Source organism: Cyclopterus lumpus, chromosome 24 (genome assembly GCF_009769545.1).
Source record: "Cyclopterus lumpus isolate fCycLum1 chromosome 24, fCycLum1.pri, whole genome shotgun sequence".
Lineage (NCBI taxonomy): Eukaryota > Metazoa > Chordata > Actinopteri > Perciformes > Cyclopteridae > Cyclopterus > Cyclopterus lumpus.
In genome coordinates this window covers 20,038,594-20,063,406 of record NC_046989.1, presented here as the reverse complement: position 1 = coordinate 20,063,406, position 24,813 = coordinate 20,038,594, and the positions used below count along the sequence as shown (strand labels likewise).

General features: G+C 42.5%; 1 protein-coding gene across 1 annotated transcript in view; it reads left to right on the top strand.

Moving 5' to 3' along the window:
• Positions 1–24,813, top strand: part of LOC117727272 (neurexin-3b) — a 195,761-nt gene that overhangs the window by 116,073 nt on the left and 54,875 nt on the right. The window contains exon 12 of the mRNA XM_034527479.1: positions 9,663–9,844. Coding sequence (XP_034383370.1) covers positions 9,663–9,844 — 182 coding nt within the window. The remainder of the gene's footprint in view (positions 1–9,662; positions 9,845–24,813) is intronic.

Here is a 24,813-nt window from a genome sequence, read left to right as displayed (position 1 = left end):
TGTGGATCTGGTCTGCAATGCCTTTGTCAAGGTTGAAAAGAGTAACTCAGATAGCTGAGCCCCCATACAGCTCAACTCACACAACCTGATTGGTTAATGCTTTTATTCGCAGTGTGAATACATAGTCACTTATTCTCTGTGCAATATTCACAGTTTGCATTTAAATATTCCAGCAAAAACCACATTTCGAAAAAAAATATATAGCTGTATGAATTAATCACACCCAAAAAGATCCTGGTGTGTAAGAGCCTTCAGCGTGGCCCGTTGCTGTACGCTTGCCACTGTGGATTAACAGAGTAGTGGATTAACAGTAGCAGGGATGTGTATAGCATTGTCCGTGTGTGTCCGTGTGTGTCCGTGTGTGTCCGTGTGTGTCCGTGTGTGTCCGTGTGTGTCCGTGTGTGTCCGTGTGTGTGTGCATAGTACAAACTAAATGAGGTCCTGCTTGTAAAAACATTGCTCTGTAATGCCACTAGTGGTCAAAAACTCCACATGGTATCTCCAAACGCAGCTAATGAAGGGCACAATATCTGTTTTATATCAAATAAACTTGTGGGACCATAAAGCCTCTTTCCATTTTCTAAGGAACCATACCTCACCCCTGCTCAGCCCGAAATTGACTTAATTAATACAAACAAAAGACAAGTGCGTCACGAAATGTTTGGCCTCTAAAAATGTGTGGGGGCATTGGGTGTTTTCTGTGCCATCTTCCCTTAATGGATCTTTCGTGTTCTATGATGCTATCTCTTGGTTGACTTTCATATTCCCCCACAGTTGGATGAGTAAAGCTTGCGCTGTTCCTTTTGACTTTGCAGCTGGCACAATTTCCACATTCCGTGTCATCACCGGTTGTAAAGGACAAAGAACAACCAATCGTTTAATGCGCTGCTGGTACAATCTAATCTCAATCCCCACCAAAAAAAGGCATGTTTGTAAAAAGTTGAGAATGAGTAAATGTGACCAACTTGGGGAGGGGGGGGGGGGGGGTTGAGTCATAAAGGCCCCTGGATAAGATCAGTGGCTGAGGTTGCTGTGTTGTATTTGTGTGTGAGGGGCCTGAAGAGAGACGGGGAGAGGGAGACAGACTGGGAGAGAGCGAGGAGGAGGAGGAGAGTCACCTCGACGCCTTGGCAAAGGCAGACTCTCTGGGGAAGATCCCATTATAAATGATGCTTCCAATCGGACCCATCTTGGAATCCCTTATTCTTTAGGAGATCTTCTTCATCTAATCCTCAGCAAGGTTTGGTGTGGCCTGTCTCTGAAGTGAGATGCCTCACACACATTGTGTCATGCATTATGAATGATGGGAAAGAGACACTCATGTCCTAATTTCGCTGAGAGCAGTGTGAACATCAACACTAGAGCTGACAGAATGCTAATTTTCACTGTAGGAAAGGAGCAGGATTGAGTGAGGTTTTACAGAGCTTTAGTGTCCCAGATAGTGTTTGTGTTTGTGCCTTCTCCACCTCTGCTGTCATTCTTTGTCTCTTCCTCTTTTACCCTGCATCCTTCTGCTACCTTGCAGCTTCTTTCCTTTCATCTCTGCACAACTTCTCGCTCCCCTTTCTAAAAAATGTCAGCAGACAGGTCATCTTTGTAGCCTGAAGTGCTGAACCCCCCCCCTCTCCATCCCCCTCCCTCTCTCCCGCGTCCTCTGAAATCCTCTTCAGCCCCCCTTCCCTCTTTCTTTTGCAACCACAGAGAATAGGAGCTGACATCTCCAGAGAACCGAGAAAAAAAATCATTTAAAGCGCTTCCTCTCTGTCCGCGTGCCGCTACAATGGAGAAGAGTGTCAGTAATGCAGCAGGGGGGGGGGAGTTCTGCAGTAATGAGGGGAGAGTTGTTATGGCTCACCTTCTGCTGTTCTAGCCTGTGTGTGCGTGTGAGTCTTTTCACTTGTGTCTTCACATTAGCGCCTTTGCAGTGTCACATGGCGCTGAAGTGAGGATACATGACTGCTTCGTTAAAGGGTGTCTGTGAGTCCATCTTCCTCCTCTTCTGTAGCGATCTGAGGGGGGATTTGACACGCCATCTGAGTAAGGAACCAATGCCTTTTCCTGTTGCTCCGAGAGGAACATCTCAGGCTCACATCGACGCCACTTCACTCTCTCCGTTTGTGTTGCTCTGTTCTCCATGTCTTTCCTCCGGCCTCCGTCCATCACCAGAACGTGACTCTTCCACCATTCTCCCCTGCTCTCCCTCTCCACATCTTCCCACTTCTGCCTCAACAACACAATACGGATGGCAAATCAAGCTGTTCCTCATGGAAGTATGTACCCCACCATTGAACGGTGTGTTGCTTCATTGGAAGTCGTCGGACCTCGAGTGTTTTTTTAGCACAATGCAACTACATTAATTTCAAGCCACAGGGAAGAAGTGTTGTGGAAGACATACGGTGATCCTTTCACAGTTGTTTGTTTATTCTCCAGGTTAGTCCGAGGAAGAATAATACATGTTAGTTATCCCAACAGGAGCTGGTTTGGCATGAGCCATGAAAAAGGGTATGTAAATAGCATCCCATAGGACGAGCTAGCAGGGAGTGTGCCGAGTGTGGGGGGCTTTACAATGCCTTACTGTATAGAATACCGTAGCAGCTCGAGGTGCTGAAAGATTTGAACTAAAGAATAACATATCTGGTTCATTTAAACACACTTTTTAATGTCAAGCTTTCTCAAACAGAAACATTTGTTGCAAGAAGACACAATGAGTCAATATTAGACATGTATTTTCTATTTTCAGCAGGTTACACCATTACAACAAGTAGTTGATAGGTTGATCAGCAAAATCAATAGTAGATTCTGGGATTATATTTTGAAAAATTGTTCCAGTCATTTTCCAAAAAATCCCTTTTTTTACTGTTGTTGATATTTAATTTAAACAAATAGTCAGTACATTGAGAGATTGATTAATCAGTGATGCAAATGCTCATTGGTTGCAGGTATGGACAGGGTCTCTGTGACGTCACCCATACGGAAGGTTTCTGAAAAACCGTTGTGGAGCTCAAAGTGGGACTCTAACTGTCGCCATCTGGGCAGTGGATACTTCCAGCTAATACAACAATGGGCAATGGGTAGCTACCAAGCCTTAATATCATTTAAATTGGGTTAGTTATATTTAAAGTCATCCCCCGTACAGGGGGAAATCAAGGGGAAAGTGGGGAAATCAGATATAGAGACCAAACCTGTTTCTTTTATGCTGTGAAGTTGGGTATTTTAACAATGGGGTCTGTGGGGATTAGCTCGCGATTGGAGGCAGTTTGAAGTGGCCAATTGAGGAACTGCAGTCTGGGTTTTTCAGCAGCAGAGGTTGCCCCTGGGTTGCAGCCCTTTACACCAGTACAATATGTTTGTGTGCTGCCTGTTGACATTGCATGTGTCACCTGCACTGGCACCCACAGCCACAACCAAACTGTCAGCCCTAAATCTGGTTGTAACACAAGTACAACCACTGTAGTATTGGACTGCTCAACCCCAGCGAGGGGAGCTGCTGCCCAGCGGCTACGACTTCATCGTCCTGGTTTCTGCTCTGGAGCCCGAGCTGCAGCAGAAGCTGCCTGAGTCTCTGCCTTGCTTTGTTGCATTTGCTGGTGGGTTCTGGCTCATAAAGTTAGAATACTAATCAGACAAAATGTTATACAATGTTGAGTAATCCATACAATTCTCTGTTCGCTCTGTGGAGAATAGTTTGCTGCCACCTTTTGACATATATTCAATTTCCTTTTCAATGAACATAGCTGATGCTAAATAATTCCATACATATAAAGCGGAATTAGGCGGAAATTATGAGTATTTCATTGAGTAATTTTGCAAAAGGCCAATCTTGTGTCTCAATCCCAGTTCTGGATGTGTTTTACAGCGTGTTGCCTGCACACACGTCACCCTTTTCACTATGTCCGTCTGTCTCTCTTCTTCTTCCACTTCTATTCCCCCTGATTCCTGTCATGTACCCATGTAGCGTGGTAACGCTGCAGAATGTACATCACTCAGGGCTGGCTGTTGTCTTTACATAGACATTCTTCACAACACTCTGCCCTTCATCTATCATACTCTGCTTTTTGTTCAGTAACTCTGAGTGAACACCAAGTGCACACATACAACGTGCAATCTGTGTGTGTACGACATAGAAAAATGCATTAAAACAGAACACATGCACACGGGTGGCATCTATAGTAGTTTTTAATTTGTTGTATACTTGCTTCTGACAGCTAATTTAGGAGAGAGAGAGAGAGAGAGACAGAGAGATAATTCAATCACCAGTCTCGTCCCTTACTCGATCCCAGAGGGGAGAGGCAAAAGTCGGAAATATGAATTATAAAATATGAAATGATAAGAGGTTGTAAAATGGAGGTAAATCCCAGTAATTACTCAGCTCAGTATCTCTGTCAATGAGCCTTTATTGTAGTTTGTATGTATGTGGCACGGCAGACATTGTAATGATAAGAGTTCTTTTGAATGTGATTAAGGAGACAATTAGATTTTGCATCTCACTTTCAGGATTCTTTTTTCAAGGCTCCTCTTTCTTTTCCTCATTCTCCGATTGCAGAGAATTCGACCACATCAAACCGTGTTTGTCTTCCTCTCTCATCCCCTGGGGCGCCAGCGCTGCAGAAAGCCCAAGAGATAATAAGAGGAAAGACATAAAAGCACATAAACAGCACACACAAAGGGATAGGGAGTGTGTGTGTGTGTGTGTGTGTGTGTGTGTGCATACTTACACAAAGAGTTAGAGTTTACAGCATTTACCCACTGCACTTCAGTGCCTTGTGTGTAGCTGGCAGTGGCCTTTTTTATTTTGATTCTGCCCATGCAGACATCTACATACAGGTACATGCATGCACACGCACTCACACACATACACACACACACACACACGCACACACACACACACACACACACACACACACACACACACTCACACTCACACACACCTACCCAGCCAACTTCTGCTAGAATTTTAAAAAAAAATGTGTTGACCCCTGCCTCCCTGCAGCCTGTTTAGTTGGACAGACAGTCTTTTACTGGAGGTGTTCTACCAGCTGCTTCCTAACAGAGGGTTTTATCACAGCATGGTATGAAACGACCAATTACCCAGTTATAGCAGACGTGCTCCGTGGCAGCTGCTCTACTCTTTTTGCCCTTTTATAGATCGTTGTTGCCTCGCGCAGTTTTAATGTGTATGTGAAAGATGAGGGAGGAGAGTGTGCAAACGCTCTTGTCAATATTGTATGTAAATGTTTTTTCATATATTTGTTTAGTCATCATACACCAAGCTGCAGCAGAGGCCTTTAACTAGATGTTTCCCGCAGGTCAAGTATTGAAACTAGTGACCTTCCATCATTTCTGGCTTGATGTGAAAACACCTCCTCTTTTTTCTTCTCTTTTTTTCTAGTTGGGTAATGTCATGTGGGGGCCTGAAGGACAGGACATAGTTCTGTTCGCCAGACAGGTGTCCTGACCTTCTGTCTGCATTCCCACACCTCCAGGGACCTCTGCAAAATAGAGGCCAAGGCTTTGACCTAGTCTCTCATCTACAGTTTTCCTCTAAACGGAGGCCCACTGCAGATGCTATGAAACACAACACTGAAAAGTTATGCATTAGGCCAATGTTTCAGAACACTATAGATTTTAAAGGGTATGGAGGTTATTTATTTTTTATTTTATGCCTGGGTAACCTTAGCTTGTTTGTTCGCAGCATTATTGCAAGCAAGATACTATCCGAGTGGATACGTTATTTGGTTAGCGCCAAATTCCTTCACCAGCTAACATGAGTTGCTACTTGTGTATTCTGACAACCGCTGTTGAGTTTAGCCAACAATAAAAGATGCAATGACACAAAGCAAAGCTGTATAACTAATGATTGCTTTCTACTCGCCAAGAGCGATGCCAGGAAGGGACAGCCAGCTAACCTTAACCCGAGCCAAGTTAAGGTTAGCTAGTTGTCTGTAACTAAGCTAGTTGGCTGTAACTAAGCTACGTGGCGTGGTTCAGGGAACCAATGGTCCAAATAGATAATAACATTGTTCTACATATGACATATTATTGTAATGTACTTTCAAGTCACAGTTATGGCCGATGCACAGAATGCTCTCTCTTACCAAATGAGGGCAGGCGTGCAAGCAACAAGATGCTGACTTCAGTTCACCTAACTGCCACTGTATAATTAATGATGAGGATATCCTTAAAATTCCACGTAGCACCTTTAACTAAGAGTAATCAAAGAAAAATCAATATCATAATTACTTTCAGAGTGTTTCTCAACCCCCTTCATTGACAAATCAATGGAACACCCATATGCTACAATTAGATTTCAAATGGCCTCCCTCCAATACCCACTGGCCATGCCAAGACTGCATTATTCAAATATGGAGATGAAAGTCCCCTCTGATCCAACAAAATAACATCTTGTGCAGTAATCTGTTTGTAGATTTGATTCCTTTGATGATATTTCCCCTGAAGTTGGCTTTTCACCAAGGCATCATATGTATGTAGGATGCTTCATTTCTGCTGTTCACTGGCATAGCATTCATTTGTCAGTGTTCATCTCAGAACGATACGAGATAAAAACCATTACCGTTTAACCATATTGCCTTCATGAATTTGACTGGATACACATTCTTAATCAAAATCTTTGTTACCAAGCAAATCGAGGCGCAAAAAGTCCACTACATTGGCACACTGCTACAGAGATCTTTTAAAGTTGTCTGACTAATTAACCAAGTTATTTTACAGACAATGAATGCTATAGTTCTTTGTTGCACTCTGGTAACTAATTACCTGCACATTTTAAAAGGTTTTTGCCAAAGTGAGAGCATCTTGCTAATATAGAGTACACACTCTCCCAAAACAATGAGAGCAATACGAGTTGATTTATTTTATTTCTATAATGAAAAGTTTCAGCCTTTTTTTCTTTTTTCTTTCTTTTTGTGCATTTTCTTTTCAGTGTGGCATATTTTCCAGTCAAAAAACCTTGAAAAGACTATTGTTGATTAACAATTTGGGGGTGAATGCCAAATGAGGTTTTAGTCCAAGTAAGTGAGAGGAGGCATGCTAAAATATGCTAGAACAGTTAAAATATGCCATCGCTTACCCTCTTTCATTTAATGTTCAATTATGTTGGCGCTTCTTACATCCACACTTGAGTGGAAAAGCCCTCTTGTCTGGAAAAGCCTTTTTGCTCTGTGGTGCAGTTATTCAAATGAAACTCTTGACCTTGAGTTCAGGCTAGCACTCACAGTCGCTTACCAACCACGCTTTCTTTTTCTCTCAATTGAAGTCTTCAGATAAATGTCCGAAAATATGACACATTTTGATAGCTTTGCACACAATGAATGCGTACATTGATATGCAGTGGACTTCCTCTCTGTGTGACTGTACAGCCGGCACCGTCTGGGCCGAGCAGGTTTGGAGGAAAATGTGCAACATTTCGGCGATATCGGGTTCTCTGTCTTCTCGTTACTTGTGCAGATAATCGCCCACTTGTGTGATTGTATGTGAGATGGCATCGTGTTTGTGTGTCTGCACATATTTGTATTTCACAACGTGCGTTTGTCCCTCCGTCAGCCTGCCTTGTGTATGCGTGTGTGCCAGCGCGTGTGCTGCTGCCTGTATGCGTTTCATGCTGAACATTGTCTGCTTGAAACACTAAGTAAATCTCCTCAATGTGATAATTGGCTCCCCGGGGTGCTTGTGTCTTTGCTGTTCATCATCGTCATCCCCCCCAGAAAAAATCAATGGTGTGTTAGATGATATATGCAAAGTTTGCTTGTTTTCTGGGAAACTGATCCCAAGTCTGCCTGAACTCTTTTGGCACAGAGAAACTTTGAGGCAGTGAGACAGCAGAGCAGATCCGGTGCAACCTGCCTGCAGGCTGCTATCAGGCATTGGACCCGTACTTGTATTTCTCTTTTCTAGTCTTCCGACCACTCAAAGCGCGTTAAGACTACATGTCATCATTCACCCATTCACACCCATTCATACACTGATGGGAGGAGCCACCTGCTCATCAGGACTAACTAACATTCACACACATTCACATGCTAGCGGAGCTGGGGGTCGAACCACTGATCCTCTGATCATCTCTGACCCACAGTCGCATTATGTCATTGTTGTCAGCCAGATGCGAAGTCATGGAGGAAATTAACTATTTTAAGCAGGTGGTACATGAAGCAAACATCAGCTTCAATTGCTGTAAAGTTATCAAGAGCAATTGAGAGATTCTATTTTTTTTCAACAACAAAAAAAATCTCAAATGGCTGTGTTAAACCAGCCATGTAGGGTTTTTAGTTAGAAGAAGTGAAGCCGTTGTCCGTGCTCGCCATGCTCCACTTGTTTACGTATTTGTCATGTCACATAGACGACCTTAGCTGGTGGTTTGTATTGCTGGCACCTGCGTTGTGTAAAATGCAGACCTGTTTTTACAAATAGAGACACTCATCTGGTCGATAGACTGTCCCCCTCTCTCTTACACCCTCTCATCCATATGTTCTTGCAGTTTCCAGGGTATTGTGGACCACTGAGTCGATTGTTGGCCACTTCATAGGGGAAACATTGAGACAGCTGGGCACCCATCACAAGGCCAAACAGATGTTCAGGTGACTTGGAGAGGAAATGAACGGAAAAGAGAGGAACAACAGGGGGAGACAGGGGGAGAGAGGTAGTGTGGAAGAAAGGGATGTAGAAAAACATTATACATTGATGCATAAGCTCAGAGACTTCATTAGCAATTCCCTGTCAGTCTCAGGGGTGGGCCAAACGCTACCCACTATCCTTAGGCCACACAAGTCTGTTTCGTCTCTCATATTGATTCACCCACTAGTCTATCTGCTGTGTCTAATACCTTTGATCTCTTGATTATTTTTGCCTAAATGTGGACGGGATGGCTAAGCGGCTCAAGGATTCAGTGCTTTAAATCTGAAGCACCTTAGGGAACATTCAGAACTTGGAATTGAATTCAACCCTGCAACCATGTAATGGAACTTTGTTTTCCTGTTTTTCTGTTCCATGTGATGATAGAAAAAGGAAATCCACAAGCAACTTCCACAGATTCTGTGTCTCAGGGCCTAGCTTGATCCAATCACTGACACAAATCTGCAGAGTGGCTGATATAATAACAAAAAATGTTGATTCTGGAGAGCTTCTCTACCCCCACTAGTACTGAGGCCCCTTTATTATACACTGCATTTGTCAAATTAAACCAGACGAAGGTTCTTCGATTTTTTCAACCCACCCCATCTCTTCTTTCTTGTGCCAGCCTTTGTTCTTTGGTTGCAGGTCTCATATATAATACATGAGGTTTGGGAGACTTATCCGGTTCTGGCCATACTGCCTGTTATTCCCTGGAAAGGGGCTATATTTAAGAGCTGGATAGGTCATAGATGGCGCCAGGGGAGCTGCTGACTTCTACCCAAAAGGTGGTGGTGGCTGAATAACATTAAAAGCCTCAAATAGAACTCAACACAATTATATTGTAGCAGTAAAGTAATTACAGCAGATGTATCCTGAATGGAGGGTTGTATCTAGTTTTGACAGGAAAGTGTCTTGTTGGTTACAGTATGTTTGTACATCACATAATTGGATTTTACCCTTTTCCTTTGTTATCTACCTGTTGTTTATCTTAGACTGCATCTAATTCCTGCCCTTTCTTTCTTCCTGTGTTTCCACAGCTGGCACCACCTATATCTTTGGTAAAGGAGGGGGTCTGATCACCTACACGTGGCCCAATAATGAGAGGCCAAGCACACGGACGGACCGGCTGGCAGTGGGCTTCAGCTCCACCATCAAAGACGGCATCCTCGTCCGCATCGACAGCGCCCCTCGTCTGGGTGACTACATCATGCTGCACATCGTAAGTACTCGTGCTTAACATCTTCACACACAGGCACTCTGCTGATGGCCTATTTGGAATAAAATAAGCTTGACTTTGGTAAGCAAAGACATTGTACAACACCAGGATTACTGACTCGTCTGATTGTCGTCATTGTGTGTGTGGGGAGTGCTGTAATGAAGTGGATAATCTTGTCGTTAAAACTAAATCTTAACTCAACATGGTGCTTCTTTTATTAACAGCTGAATCCATGCAAAGCGTGAATTAGATAACTAGATAGTTTAACTAGTGGATTACTGTTTAAGACATATTTCTGTGATTTAAATACCAAATGATGCAAACTTAATTGCAAGGATGAAATACAGCCGTTATCATAATTTCAGTAAATTGTGTTTAATACACGCCGACAGGAGGGAGAAGTGAGGAGTCACAAAGAAAGAGACAATCAGTGAACACAGAGGGTTGGACAGAGAAGTAGTGTGAATTTGCTTTTACATAAACACTTCATGACTCTCCTGTCATTTATTTAACATCTGCTTCAAGCTAATTCTGAACTGTTTCATATCCATTATAGCTCCTATAAATTATTATGAGATGTCCATAAGCACATATGTTTCCAGCATTACAACCACAAATAAACCAGAAAATCATTCCCTCAGGTTTACATATTGCAGTATTCAGGTCAAATTCCGCCCATCATGCTCAAACTGAATTATACAAACAGTGCAGATCAATAAAAGAAAAAAATAGATAACTTACTCCCCTGCTCTAGGTCTTTTCTCACCATCTCTTTCAGAATAACCCTGCTTCTACACCACATTCAAACTGACTCCCAGCATGAATAATGAATGCAGCTCTCCATACATATGCAGCGTGTTCCCACACATTGAAGAAACATGATAGAAATTGGGGGGCTGCCTGCTAGTTGGAATTCTTGGCCAGTTGTCCGTGCATCCATGCAGCATCTTAATACTCTTACTTCACGACCTTGTGTTTGACTCGTTTACATAAGCATTCAGTATTTAAATAATCATCAACTAGCTAGATAAATCAGTGTGATAGGGGGGATGTAAAGGCAGTGGTGGCTATGGGGGGGGGGGGGGGGGGGGGGGGGGGGGGGAGTTGCTGCTGACGCCATGCAAAAAAAAGATGTGATGAGGAGGAGGAGCTACAGTTGCTAAAGCAGATTGAAAGTATTTTTCTTCTTAAAGAGCTTCCCTCATCTCCTGAGTGCTGGCCATGTGGTGCAGAAACACAGCCATCTGCTCTGCATGATGAGGGCCAACAACAAGCAGTTTTGAGTATTGAGAGATACAGTGTGTGTGTGTGTGTGTGTGTGTGTGTGTGTGTTCATGTGTGTGTGTGTGCATAGGTGAGAGAGGAAGTGGATTGAGAGAAGATGATAAAGATGTACAATGTGCAATGTGGTAAACGCCTTTCTGGGTCCCTAACGGACTGAGTAATTACAGAAACCCCTAAAGGAAGGAAATGGAATGCATTTTTAATTCAAGCTTTTAAGATATCACAGCATAGTTGGCCAAGCAGGGTATCTCTCATGATTTGCCTGCGTGTTGTTGGGCATGAATGTCTTCATTCCTCCAGTCTCATAATTAATTTATTAATAGAAAAAAAGCAACCGGAGCTTTTGCTAATTCATTCAGAGAAGCAGCATGTTTTGGACATGTGGTTTTATTTGTGCTGCATTGGTAACATTGCACTGCTAATATGTCATATTTATTGTCAGCAAAGGGTGTACAAACCATGTAGGTTTCATTTAATATTAACGGTGAATGTTCCCTTAAACTATAACATACTTTGTTTACTCCGAAGCTCTATTATCCCCACAATTACTCTGGTCTCAAACAGAGACCAAATAAGGAAAGATGGACTTTTTGCCACAGGTGAACAGTAAATAATGAATTAGACCTTGAGTGAAAATGGTTACATCTTGAGGAAAATAAACCACTGCTTGACCAGTTATATTGTATCTCTCAAAAGGAAAGAAAGACATTTTATTGATCCCCATAGGGAAATTCTTCTCTGCATTTGACCCATCGGTAGTTATTAAGGAGCAGTGGGCTGCAGTGAGGTGCCCAGGGAGCAACTGGGGGTTCAGTGTCTTGCTCAAGGACACTTCAACATGCAACTATGTGGAGAGCGGGGTATAAACCGGGTACCTTGTGGTTACGGGACGACCAGTGAGCTACAGCCGACCCCGAAAAGGTTTAACACAATATGGGTTTTGTATTCGCCGCTAAAACATCTTTGTTGACTCTACAAGATTTGTGTGTGGTAGAATATGCAACAAAACAAGCAGATAGTTCAGACTTAGATAATATCTCCTAATGACAGACGTCAGGTCTTCACTGTCAGCGTTTTGCATTTCATAATGAATCTGGTAGAAAAGGTTATGTCGATTCCTGATATATGTCTAACCAAAGGTCTTTTCAGGTCCGGGGCCACTACCGAAGCCTTTGTAATTATTAGGTCTCTTGTCTAAATACAATAGGCACACTATTACATATTGAGCAATGGCGGACTCTGACAGGCAGGATCAAAAAAATATAAACTGGCACAGGGAATTTTACCACGTTTTCTCCACTGGAAGGGTACCTCATGCTGTGTTCACACCAAAAGCGTTGTGAATATTCGCAATGCTTTACTCGCCCGACTATTAGTGGTTCATTCGCTTTGCACCGGAGAGGGGGCGTGGCTTATCTCCGTGGCTTTACTCCATGGAAACATTTCAACCACTATTTCTACTTTATAACCCTCGCACCGCTTGTAAATACACTTACCGTATACACTTTAATTTACATTTTTACATTTTCATTTCCTTTATTATTTAAATTCTTAAATGTAATATGTCTTGCCTTGGTATTTCATTTTATTGTATTGTATATAGTGTAAACATGTTTGCTATCTATCTATCTTTCTTTATACTTGTGGAAATCCCACAAACGTCGGAACATCTAACGCCCTGGTGTTTGGGTTCATAACATCACCCGTGGGCTCACACAGCTCGGTGACTTTCACCGACTACGTCTGGATAACTGACACTTCCAGCGCTACGAGAGTAGCAGCAGCCAGTTTGATTCACCAACATCAGAACGTCAGTGATGACTGCGAAGCTTTCAGTGGGTCCCACCAGTTGAGAAAGTTTCCTTCTCTTGCCACTGGAGCAGTAAAAGCCCTGCTACACTACTAAGACCTCACTACTCACTGCTACATTACTAAGACCTCACTACTCACTGCTACACTACTAAGACCTCACTACTCACTACTACACTACTAAGACCTCACTACTCACTGCTACACTACTAAGACCTCACTACTCACTACTACACTACTAAGACCTCACTACTCACTACTACACTACTAAGACCTCACTACTCACTGCTACACTACTAAGACCTCACACCTCACTACTAAGACCTCACTACTCACTGCTACACTACTAAGACCTCACTACTCACTACTACACTACTAAGACCTCACTACTCACTGCTACACTACTAAGACCTCACTACTCACTACTAAGACCTCACTACTCACTACTACACTACTAAGACCTCACTACTCACTACTACACTACTAAGACCTCACTACTCAATGCTACACTACTAAGACCTCACTACTCACTACTACACTACTAAGACCTCACTACTCACTGCTACACTACTAAGACCTCACTACTCACTACTACACTACTAAGACCTCACTACTCACTGCTACACTACTAAGACCTCACTACTACACTACTAAGACCTCACTACTACACTACTAAGACCTCACTACTCACTGCTACACTACTAAGACCTCACTACTCACTGCTACACTACTAAGACCTCACTACTCACTGCTACACTACTAAGACCTCACTACTCACTACTACACTACTAAGACCTCACTACTCACTGCTACACTACTAAGACCTCACTACTACACTACTAAGACCTCACTACTCACGACTACACTACTAAGACCTCACTACTCACGACTACACTACTAAGACCTCACTACTCACTGCTACACTACTAAGACCTCACTACTCACTACTACACTACTAAGACCTCACTACTCACTACTACACTACTAAGACCTCACTACTCACTGCTACACTACTAAGACCTCACTACTCACTACTACACTACTAAGACCTCACTACTCACTGCTACACTACTAAGACCTCACTACTCACTACTAAGACCTCACTACTACACTACTAAGACCTCACTACTCACTGCTACACTACTAAGACCTCACTACTACACTACTAAGACCTCACTACTCACTACTACACTACTAAGACCTCACTACTCACTACTAAGACCTCACTACTCACGACTACACTACTAAGACCTCACTACTCACTACTACACTACTATAACCTCACTACTACACTACTAAGACCTCACTACTCACTACTACACTACTAAGACCTCACTACTCACTACTAAGACCTCACTACTCACGACTACACTACTAAGACCTCACTACTCACGACTACACTACTAAGACCTCACTACTCACTACTACACTACTATAACCTCACTACTACACTACTAAGACCTCACTACTCACTACTACTACCACTCAGAGTGGCCTTGTCTACATAGCTCAAGACTCTGAGACTCTTGTCAGGAACAAAAAACATCCCCAGTTCTCCCATTATGATCTCCTCCAGACTCCGGTCTATGTCAGTGGTACACCTCAGGTTGAAGTCAGTGCTGCTTCATTTTCTTCAAAGCTGTTTTTTTCAGTATTTACCTCCTGATGAGGTAATCAAATGAAAAGTTAATATTTTGTAATTTTTTATACTTGAATCTTTTTTAATTTTTTGTATAATTTATTTTGAGTTTGTGGATAAAAGCTGCTCCTCAAGACACTGACTTGTTTCCATAGTGCAGCGTTGGTTGTCATAGAATCAGTGAGTGAGCAATAAGTTACATCTTTTGAATGTATTACTTCTCAGTCGTTGGACTTTTTTATAGTTGGTGCATGAAAAAGGCTGAAGTTACTGAATTGTGTCCTGTGTCCTTAAGATGCACTTTTTGGTTTGTAATTCAAATGCAGCTAATTGTGTGTAAAAGGGAACATGGCATACTGTGATAGTTGGTTCCCATAGGTTCTAACTGCACCATCTTTTCATTAAATCAATTTGAGAAGTTGAAATTGTTCCTCGATGTGGGTGATTCAGGGCTGATGGCGGTCCCTCTATCAGACCAGTTGAGAACCACTGCCCTAGAGTGCAGTAAGGATTTTGAGTATCTGGCATGGTAAAGGCAACACAAATGAGTTTTATTTGAAGTTATAATTGCATACAGACCTTTTAAAGAAAACTTTAGATCATGATTATCTTTGACTGACCTTGACTTTGATGTTTTTCTGACAGAAAAAAGGGAGAATATGGCATTTTCTTAAACGCCCAGTGCTCAGAGAAACACAGATATTTTGAGGCAAGACCCTAATTACTGACTTAATAGCCTCCCTTTTTTTCTTTAGCTTTCTTCATTATCTCCTCTCCATGATTAGCCTACGGCTTGTTTGGCAATCATGAATTAAAATGCTGATTGTAGTGTTTACATTTTAACTGCTAAGAAACAACTGCACGCTTGGTAGGAAATCTGAGGGGCAATTTGAGGGAATTTGCGGAGGGGAGCACGATATTTTGATATCGCTGGTGTTTCATTTAGGAGTACATTTGATTTGTGATTTATAACATAAGACAGATAAAGACAGCTTGTGTTTTATGTTGACACAGTAAAAGATAATTTGAATGGAATGCTAAGAAAACATAAAGCTGTGTGAATAACAAATATCAAAGCTGTTTGTGTCACAGGTGACTTCATAGCATAAGAAGTAGTTATTGCAATACCGCCGTGATTAATAGTAATGTGTGTATGTGGGGTGCACATGTTAAAGTCTGTGTGTGTATATGTGTGTGTAAGCTTAAATCATGACAGAAAGACTAAGCAGTTAGCTAGAGTTGCCGTTTCTGTTACCAGGACTGCAGGTGAAGATTACCCAAGACACACACACACACACACACACACACACACACACACACACACACACGTCTCATCTCTACTACATCATTTGGGTCCCTTTTTTGCCACAAACAGACATGACAAGCCTGCTTAAAAGACATTGACATAACCTTATTACAATGATTTATCTGCTGGTGATTGTAAAATGTATTAAATGATAATTTCTCAAATCTGTCATACACTTTCTGGATATTAAAGGAAAATCAGCACCTTTTATTTCTTTGAAAACACAACCATGTGACTGGGGTGTCATCAATTTGAATCCCCAGAGGCTAGGAAAATGTGAAGGTAAATAAAAGCTGATTCTGGATGCGCAGATATATACTATTAGCCAATATAAATCCTGTACTTGTAAGCCCAAATTGACTGATCTACCGTAAGAGGTTAAATTCAGACTAACCTTCAAATTCAGAGAAAGAGAGAGGAGGGTGACATGCAAACAAAGTCCCTGTTTGAACACTAGAGTAGAGCGTTGTGTGGCAAGGGCGAGCTGAAGCCTGGTTCACCCAGTGAGCCCAGGCACACTCACTTCTGTGGAAGGCGTCGTAGGTGACAAGTTGGAGCCGGGCAACGCTGAAACGAGAACGCCCTATCAGCTTTTATGTCTGGCAGCTCCTTTGCTCACAGCTAACTTAAGTACAATGGAAACTCCAGTTGCCAGTTTATGGATAATATGACATTTAAGCTCCTAAAAACTGAGCTGCTTTTGTTTCAACTATAAACTTTTTTCGTTGAAAAGCCTATAGTGTATTACTTGTTTGTGTGCTTTGAACCTTTACAATTTAACATCCATCTATCTATCCATTGTCAGCCGCTTATCTGGGGTCGGGTCCCTGCAGGCCGACCCAGGATCCCCTCTCACCCGCAACATTTTCCAGCTCATTCTTGGAGATCCCGAGGCGTTCCCAGGCCAGCTGGGAGATGTAGTCCCTCCAGAGTCTTTCTCTGGGTTTCCTACTAAACTCATCTCCTTACCCTATCTCTAAGACTGAGCCCTTTGGAGGAAACTCATTTTGTCCGCTTGTATCCGCAACCTCGTTCTTTCGGTCACACCCAGAGTTCGTGACCATAGATGAGGGTCAGAACGTAGACCGACCAGTAAATGGAGAGCTTTGCCTTCCGACTCAGCTCCTCTTCACCAAGACGGTCCGGTGCAGCGCCTGTTTTACTGCTGCAGCCGATCCGCCTGTAGATCTCCGGTTTCCATGATCTCTGATTTGGAGGTGCTGACTCATCCCCGCCGCTTCACACTCGGCTGCAAAACTCAAAATTAAAATTGAACAGAGATTATTTATTACGAAGTTGTAGTTTTGTTTGAAAGGTGTTGGAAAGCTTTGAGTTTCTCTCCGAAATCTCACTTGTTGTTATGGTGTGTGTTTCTGGTGATAAAAGTCATCATAAAACGTGATGGAATGTGCATCTCTTTTGTCTGCTCATGTTACACACATGCATTGAGGCTTTCGTCTCAATCCCTGGAGACATGGGAAATCGTTCAAACATACTGTACATCAACAACCAATCAGGCACAAATGTCGTATTAAAGCGACGGCACACAGACCTCCATTAGCACTTGAGTTTCTCCTTCATGCTAATCCACGGGCAGAGGAGGTGCGGCTGCTGGATACTTGAAAACCCAAGTGCAGACTCTCAGACACAAGATGTGCAGTGAGATGAATGGCTGTGGATGGTCAATTGATTGTTGCGTAGACCATGCCGTGTCCATGTTCCCCATCAGCCGTACATATTTTCCATGCATACATACACTAATGCATGTATATTTGAATGTGTTAATGCAGTAGTGCAGATGCATAATTCATTCAGTTCCTCACTCTTTCCTGTCTCTCCACATCCATCCATCAGCTTCGTCTCTGTCTGAATGTGTTTATGTCTGACATTGTCCTTCTCCCCATCTACCTCCCCCTCCCTTTTATCTCCCTCACCCTCTGACATACCTAATATAAGATGTTGGATATGTACCTGTGTGTATCAGTGTGTTTATGGCCGGCAATGTATTGCCACTATCGAGTTACCCTACCTCGGCTGGGAAAGATGGATATTATCGCGGTTATGGCTCATGTCCTCTGATAACATTACAGCTTCTTATTTGAGTTTGTATGTCCTTACCTCCCACATTTTATTCCCCCCACGGAAATAAAGAGCTGGGAAAATATACCTCGCATCTGTTTTCACAACTAGTTGCACTCTATATAAACGCAGTCAGCATTATTATAACTTTGTTGATAAATAAATATTTCTCTGAAGCTGAGAGCTCATTTTTAGCTTTGCTATTCAGATTCTCACCGTGATACAACAGAATGTATTGTTTCACCCTACAGCTGTTATTTAAACTAATGATTCAATTGTCTTCATCAAATCAGTATTGTGATTGACACCAGCACAGGTTGCCTCTTATAAGGTCAATATATAATACCAGATTATTAGCGCTATACCCTCCCCGGGGGCGACACTGCTGACATAATGACTTTTCACAGCAGGCTGAGCACAACTGCCACGCTAGCAGCCAGATGGTGAGTGGGCATGTGTGTGTGAGGTGACCCGTGACATGCTACAGTAGGTATAGAAGCTATACAAGCACTATAAGATCATCAAGGATCATTCATGTTTGTTTTTATTGGGGATGTTAAGGATGTGTTTACTCAGCGAGTGGCACATTTGATTTTACAGACAATAAAGATTTAGCTTGACAATTAATGGAATGCTATTTTATTAGATTGCCAATCTGAAGGTGGCTGTGGCCCATTTAGAAAGACTACAGGTGTTGTGCTCACGGTCAGTGTTGCCAACAGGTCTGTGTGGATTAACCTGTGGGGCAGTCTCAGGGCAACAGTTTGCTGTTTAACGTCCCACTCCTAACCCTCAACTCTGTTTACCATGTTGCCCTGGAGTTACTGTACATAATGCACAGTTCACACAGCAGAGTGTATTATGTATACCAAACAGTACCCTATTAGGATAGACTGATCCAACTTGTATCCTCCCGATATCGAGTCCATTACCAAATCAAATTTAAAATCTGTAGTTTGCTGCCATAGATTCTTTTCACAGCATGTCCCAGCAGGAAAAGCCCACGTGTAATAAAACGTGATTTAAATCAGTTCCAGGGTCTTGGTGTAGTGCATGCTGGCTTACTGTCCCACTATACCATGCTTTTTACCGGGACACTAAAACAGACCAGATCCATCGACAATGTTATCAGAAACTCATGCTTTTTTTACCATGACATGTCAAAATGTCTGCAGTGAAAAAGGTATTTTGGAATAATTTTTATGCAAGCTAAAATCAGCCAGTACACTGATCTGCTTATATTAGCACTCATACCATTTTATTCCCAGATTCTATGATGGGCTAGTTAGCTTGGGCAGTTTTAATAGCACTGTTTTGTTGAGCAGGCACCATATGAACACAGAATGAAATAAATTAAAAACTAGATTCTAACATCACAGCAATTCAGGATTATCAAATAATGGTGACAAATCATTAATTATGTAATACAGCCAACTGCCATTCAGTGAACCTGGGACTTAAAGGGCCCTTATAGGGCTTTGGGGCTCGAGGAAGTTGTTTGCTCTGCTGGTTGTGATTCAGACTCCTAGAAGAAAAGCATCCCTGGAAGTTTCAAGGAGAGCTTGACTGAAAATCTCTTTGCTGTGGTTAAAGTGGACCTTCTCCAGTAGCTTGGTGGTTCTGTTGTAAGAATACGGATGGATTGCAAGGTTTCTCTCATTTCGAAGATTTTTAAATATATTCTTCATGGTGCAAGATAGGGAACATTTATATTGCCTCTAAGCGGCTCTCAACATGTCGCTGGAGAGCCCCCGGCTCACGGCTAAAAGAGCTAAAAGAGCTAAAAGAGCTAAAAGAGCTAAAAGAGCAAACAGCAGCCAAAGTGCTGACAGAGCTAACTGGGATAACCTGACGGGAAATTAATCCACAGATTGTTTAATACAGCTCCTTTTAAAATGACTTCAAGTTACTTTTAAAGTAACTCCAAGAAAGGGAGTTTTTAGTCAAATCTCTCTTCTAACAAATGAGTGAAATCCCACTTTCTAGATGGAGGATAACAAATATGACTATATTGTGTTTGTATTGGCTGTCCTTGTGGATAAAAGCAACAGTGTTTATCAGGAGCACCACCATCTGGTGTCGTTAAGGTTTTGATCTGGTTGATTTTGGGACAGGCGAAAGACCTTTATGGTAATTTCTCTTTTTTAAGCACAGCTGTTTGCGAGATGCATAGCAATTAGCTAATGTATATATATAGTTGTGGCTGTAAGATAAATGACAGAAGATGAAATGAAGTAAAGTTGGTTCTTTCCACCAACGTAAATTCATTTATCAATGTAAAACCAAGTCTATAAAATAGACATATTTCACTCCAGTCGAGGAGGAAGAGGGACGATTCAGGTTCCGGTTTGAATCCTTTCAAATCTGGTTATGATGAATTATGATGATGTATTGAATGATACACTTGATCGGTTGCCTTATCATTGTCCTTTTCAGCATTGTTTGTTCTTCAGTCATTTCTTTTTTTTAATTCTTCTCTTTGCTAAACCTGACCCAGTATCAGCTCCAGTCGTAAAATATTATATAAAAAATATAAATATCTTCAGAAAAACCTCTTCCTGCATGCTTTTTAACGGGCTAACATACTACTTTCTGCCAAACTTTGTTATAACTATAAATAATATAATAGCTATATAGAAATGGTCTCGCTGATGGACTCGTTTGCTTATGTGGTCATCTGCAGGCATCAGTATTCAATTTGTTTCATAACCAGATTAAAAACTCCTTGTAGTCACTTTAAGATGAAGTGCTTGGTGCCTGTGGTCATTAATAACTAACAACTTCAACAGACACCTTCGCTTTAACTGAGAGCATATAAAAAAAAATCCACAGAGCCACTTAAATCCACATTACACAGAAAGCCTCTTTGCGCTTTGTATCGTCTCAAACCGAGCATGCATGGATACAAGAAAACATATGTACAGCAAGCCCTCGCACTCTTTACTTCTCCGTCTCCAGCTCCCACACACCAGCCCACACTCTCGCTCATTCTCTCACTCTCTTCACTACGGCCATGTACATAAAGAAACACACACACACTCACACACACACACATATACGCAGGCTCCTTCAACAAATTGTCACACCACGGTACACTGGCACTGACTCTCCAGACCTGATACTAGGGCTCTTCAGGGCGTCTGCCTGTCACTCATCCATGTCAACAAAAGGCACTTTGGGAGGAACAGTTTACGTAGCAGACCCTCTGACACACACACACACACACACACACACACACACACACACACACACACACACACACACACACACACACACACACACACACACACACACACGCAGCAAAGTAATAACCGCTCAAGTTGGACAAACACAGCCACATTATTACAATGTAACCATGTGGTCCTTGGCCTTAGCCCCGGCGTCCGCGATGTATATTTCATGGACTAAGATGAACAATTCAATGAGGAACAACAAACAGTGCCCCTCCCTCTCCCTACTTTGCTCTCTGACAGACACACCCCAGGGGATGCTGGTGTTTTCACAGCTTCATGGTTGGACATGAATCCCATTCTCACAGTGATGAAGAGACAGGAGCACAAGATGAAAGAGACAGAGAGTGGAGCATCGTGTACATCCAAAAGTAGAACAAATACAAGAGGCTGAAGGAGGAGGGGGGGGATAAGGGGAGGTGGGAGGAAAGGAGTTTGGGGGAGAGATGTGTGTGTATTTTAGAATTCAGTGCAGGATCAGAGACAAACTTGGCTCAGATAGGTCTCAGCACATTGGCTGTGAATTCCAAATGATGCGTTGCCTTCCTGTCTCACTCTGATGCCCTCCCCTCTCTCCTCCCCTCCTCCCCCAGCTTTCCCCTTCTTATCTCTCGCTCCTTCTTATCTCTCCCGTTCTCTCTCTGCTACACTGCCTCAGCACTATTGTTTTCATACTAACAGCTAGATTGGGCGTTGGTAGCTGATCGGTCAGTCGGTTTGAATTCAGCTGCAGTGCGAAAAATATCTCCACTCGAGCTGCTGTTAGAGGCCAAGGTTATGCTCACAGAGGTGCAGACAGATTGTGGCCATTCTCCCGGCGGCCATTTTAAATCCAGGACTCTGCTGATTTGTAATGTCATCCGAGATTATGTCATCAGAGATTTCAATTACTCCACAACAGATAGAGTTGCATTATCTTTTCTCCGTCAAAGCTGCCTCACACACTTGTTGAATTGTCTGTATTCATCATAAAGTGGCACGTTTACTGACTATAAATAACTAGGCATGAATAGATAACTGTATGCAGTGTTACTCACTGTAACAAGTTATAGCAGATTTCTTCCCCCAGCACCAAAGGATGAGTAATATTCTTTATTGTCTCTAGACTGTGCCTCTGCTCCCCTCTCTCGTGCCTCCAACTGTATGCCCCATATATAGGGCAGACTCACTCAGGCCTTGATTCCCTGCAGCTGAGGCCAATTCCCAGCACCTGTTCCCTGAACCACTCCCCCACACCTCTCCGCAGCTGAGCCTAACCACGCCCCAGCCACCACACTCACCCTCCAAGTCTGAGCAAAACCTCTACCTAGTGTCCAGCTAGCCACAAGAAATCATTCACTTTGCATGAGAAGATAGAGATCACCCTCATGTCTGTAGGGTAAGTGTGAGACCACAGCCAGCAATTGGTTAGCTTAGCTTAGCATAATGACTGGAGACGCCGTCTGGCCCTGATCAGGCTAATCAATGTCCCAGCACCTCTAAACTTCACTCATGAACCTGTTGGATCCCGTTTGTTAAATATGTAAAAAGAAAACAGAGACGTTTCTGACATCTCGGGCTGGTTCTATCAACAGATATCAAGTTCATTGAGTCAGTGAAGGGGCAGCATGCAGCCCAACAGCACAGAACTGCATTTACACGGCATGCTCACTCAGATCCAAGCACCTCACGTCAGTCAGCAGCCGCGCCAGCGAGTACTTTCTGTTCACCCGATGCTGTGTGTGCTCGGCTTGTGACGAGCACCTAATGAAAGATCAGATGGATTTGGAATCGATGGAGGTTTGTTCCACACACAAGGCTAGGTGCCATCTCGGCTCCGAAGACACTCCTAAATCCACCCGTGAGGCTCGCCGTTTACCCGTTACAGCCACTTAGCGCTCTTCTGCCTGCCTCTCACCTGAGCCGCCACAGGACAAAGAGACAGAGATGGAGAGAGAGGGGGAGGGGGGTAAAACCAAATAAAAGAAAGAGATTCACATTTTCGCAAATTGACTCCCTCGGATTATCGACATGAAGGGTGTGGGGGGGGGGGATTGCAGGCCTGCTCAAGTGATAAACGTCAACATTAGAAAATAAATCTAGCGGAAAGAAAGCAAAAAAAAAATCTTCTGCCTTCAATAACAGTGTGGCAGATTGGGTGGCTCACAAACACACAGATACATACACATATGTACACACTGCAAATGTATTCATGGAGGATTAAGCACCAGCAAGAAGTTGTGTCTCTCTCTCACTGCAAAAAAAAATAAAAATAGAGGAGGGGATCAAATTTGAGTGTGAAGCTCCTTCACAGATGGATTGAAAATGAGAAAGTGAGTACCTGTGCATTTCACCGAGTGCCAGTTAGTATTTTTTTAATCCTCCCATTATTGACTCCCATTAAGGAGACAAAGCAGACTATATCACTTTTTTATGAAGCTGGGATTGTCAGAAAACCAATCTATAGGGATACAATATATGTTGTACTGGATGACTCTCATATAGAATTATTATAAGCACTGAATCGCTGAAGGTTATGGAGTGTTTCTCAAAGTTGTATTGATCCTCTAACATTCTGGGCAGGCAGCGAGGCAGATGGCCAAGGACATGACAGCCAAGTCTTCCATCTCCACATCTCTTGTTCTGCTCCTCCATTGCCCTCAGCCATTTCCTCTGTCTCTCTAGTGTGGAAAAAACCCAACATATTTTCTATTTTTAGTGTGAGCTCCAGTTCTGCAACGCGCTCCTTCTGTGCCCCATCACGCACACACATAGACACACACGCGAACAGCCCATTTCCTGTGAGGTCAAAGCTAGCTCCGAAGAGGCCGTGACCCCCGATAGCATCCAGTCATAATGGGCGCCCAAGTGGACCAATATTATGACCTTTTGTATGTGTATGCCATGGTTTGTGTAACTCTGAGATGTGCGTTTTTGACTAGTTTTTGCAAGGGGTCACTTTTAAGGTTATAGAAGCAAAGGAAAATGGAAGGAAAAATATACTCCTATTCTTTGAACTATCATATTTAATCAATACATGATCCTCACTGCATTCTGGCAATTATTTTCTATCGGAGTGATCGCCTTCAATTTTCTGCTGTTTAACTCCAGTGTAGGAACTGATATGTAACTGTAAATGAATGGACTGTGTATTTTAAAACAAATCTTTTGTTCCACTAGTTAGGGCACAGCAGGGCAGTTAAACATGGACAATGTTAACATGTGTCCATGAATGCAGTTTTAGATTGCAGGCAAGCATTACATTAAACTAAAATAGGATGGAACTAACATCTATATTATATATATGTATTCAATAACTTCAGTGATCTTGCAGGACTCTGATTATTGATATAAAATAGAATCAACAAATATATGATGCCATATCATTCTGTTCTACATGAAAATACATTATCTCTCGCACTAATGTAGGATCCAATTGTTTTGGATCTTGACCCATTCTAGCAAGTCACATCATCTCAAATTGAAATTAAAAAGTACTAAATGCTGGAATTCTGGAGAGTATTAAAACAATCATCCAACTGTATTAACCAAATGTAAGATGTTTGTTAAGGTGGAAATAGGTGTGTTCTGTGTGGTCTATAAGGAGTGAGATTAGGTCATTGTAGCTGTGTGTTTAAACGGGTCC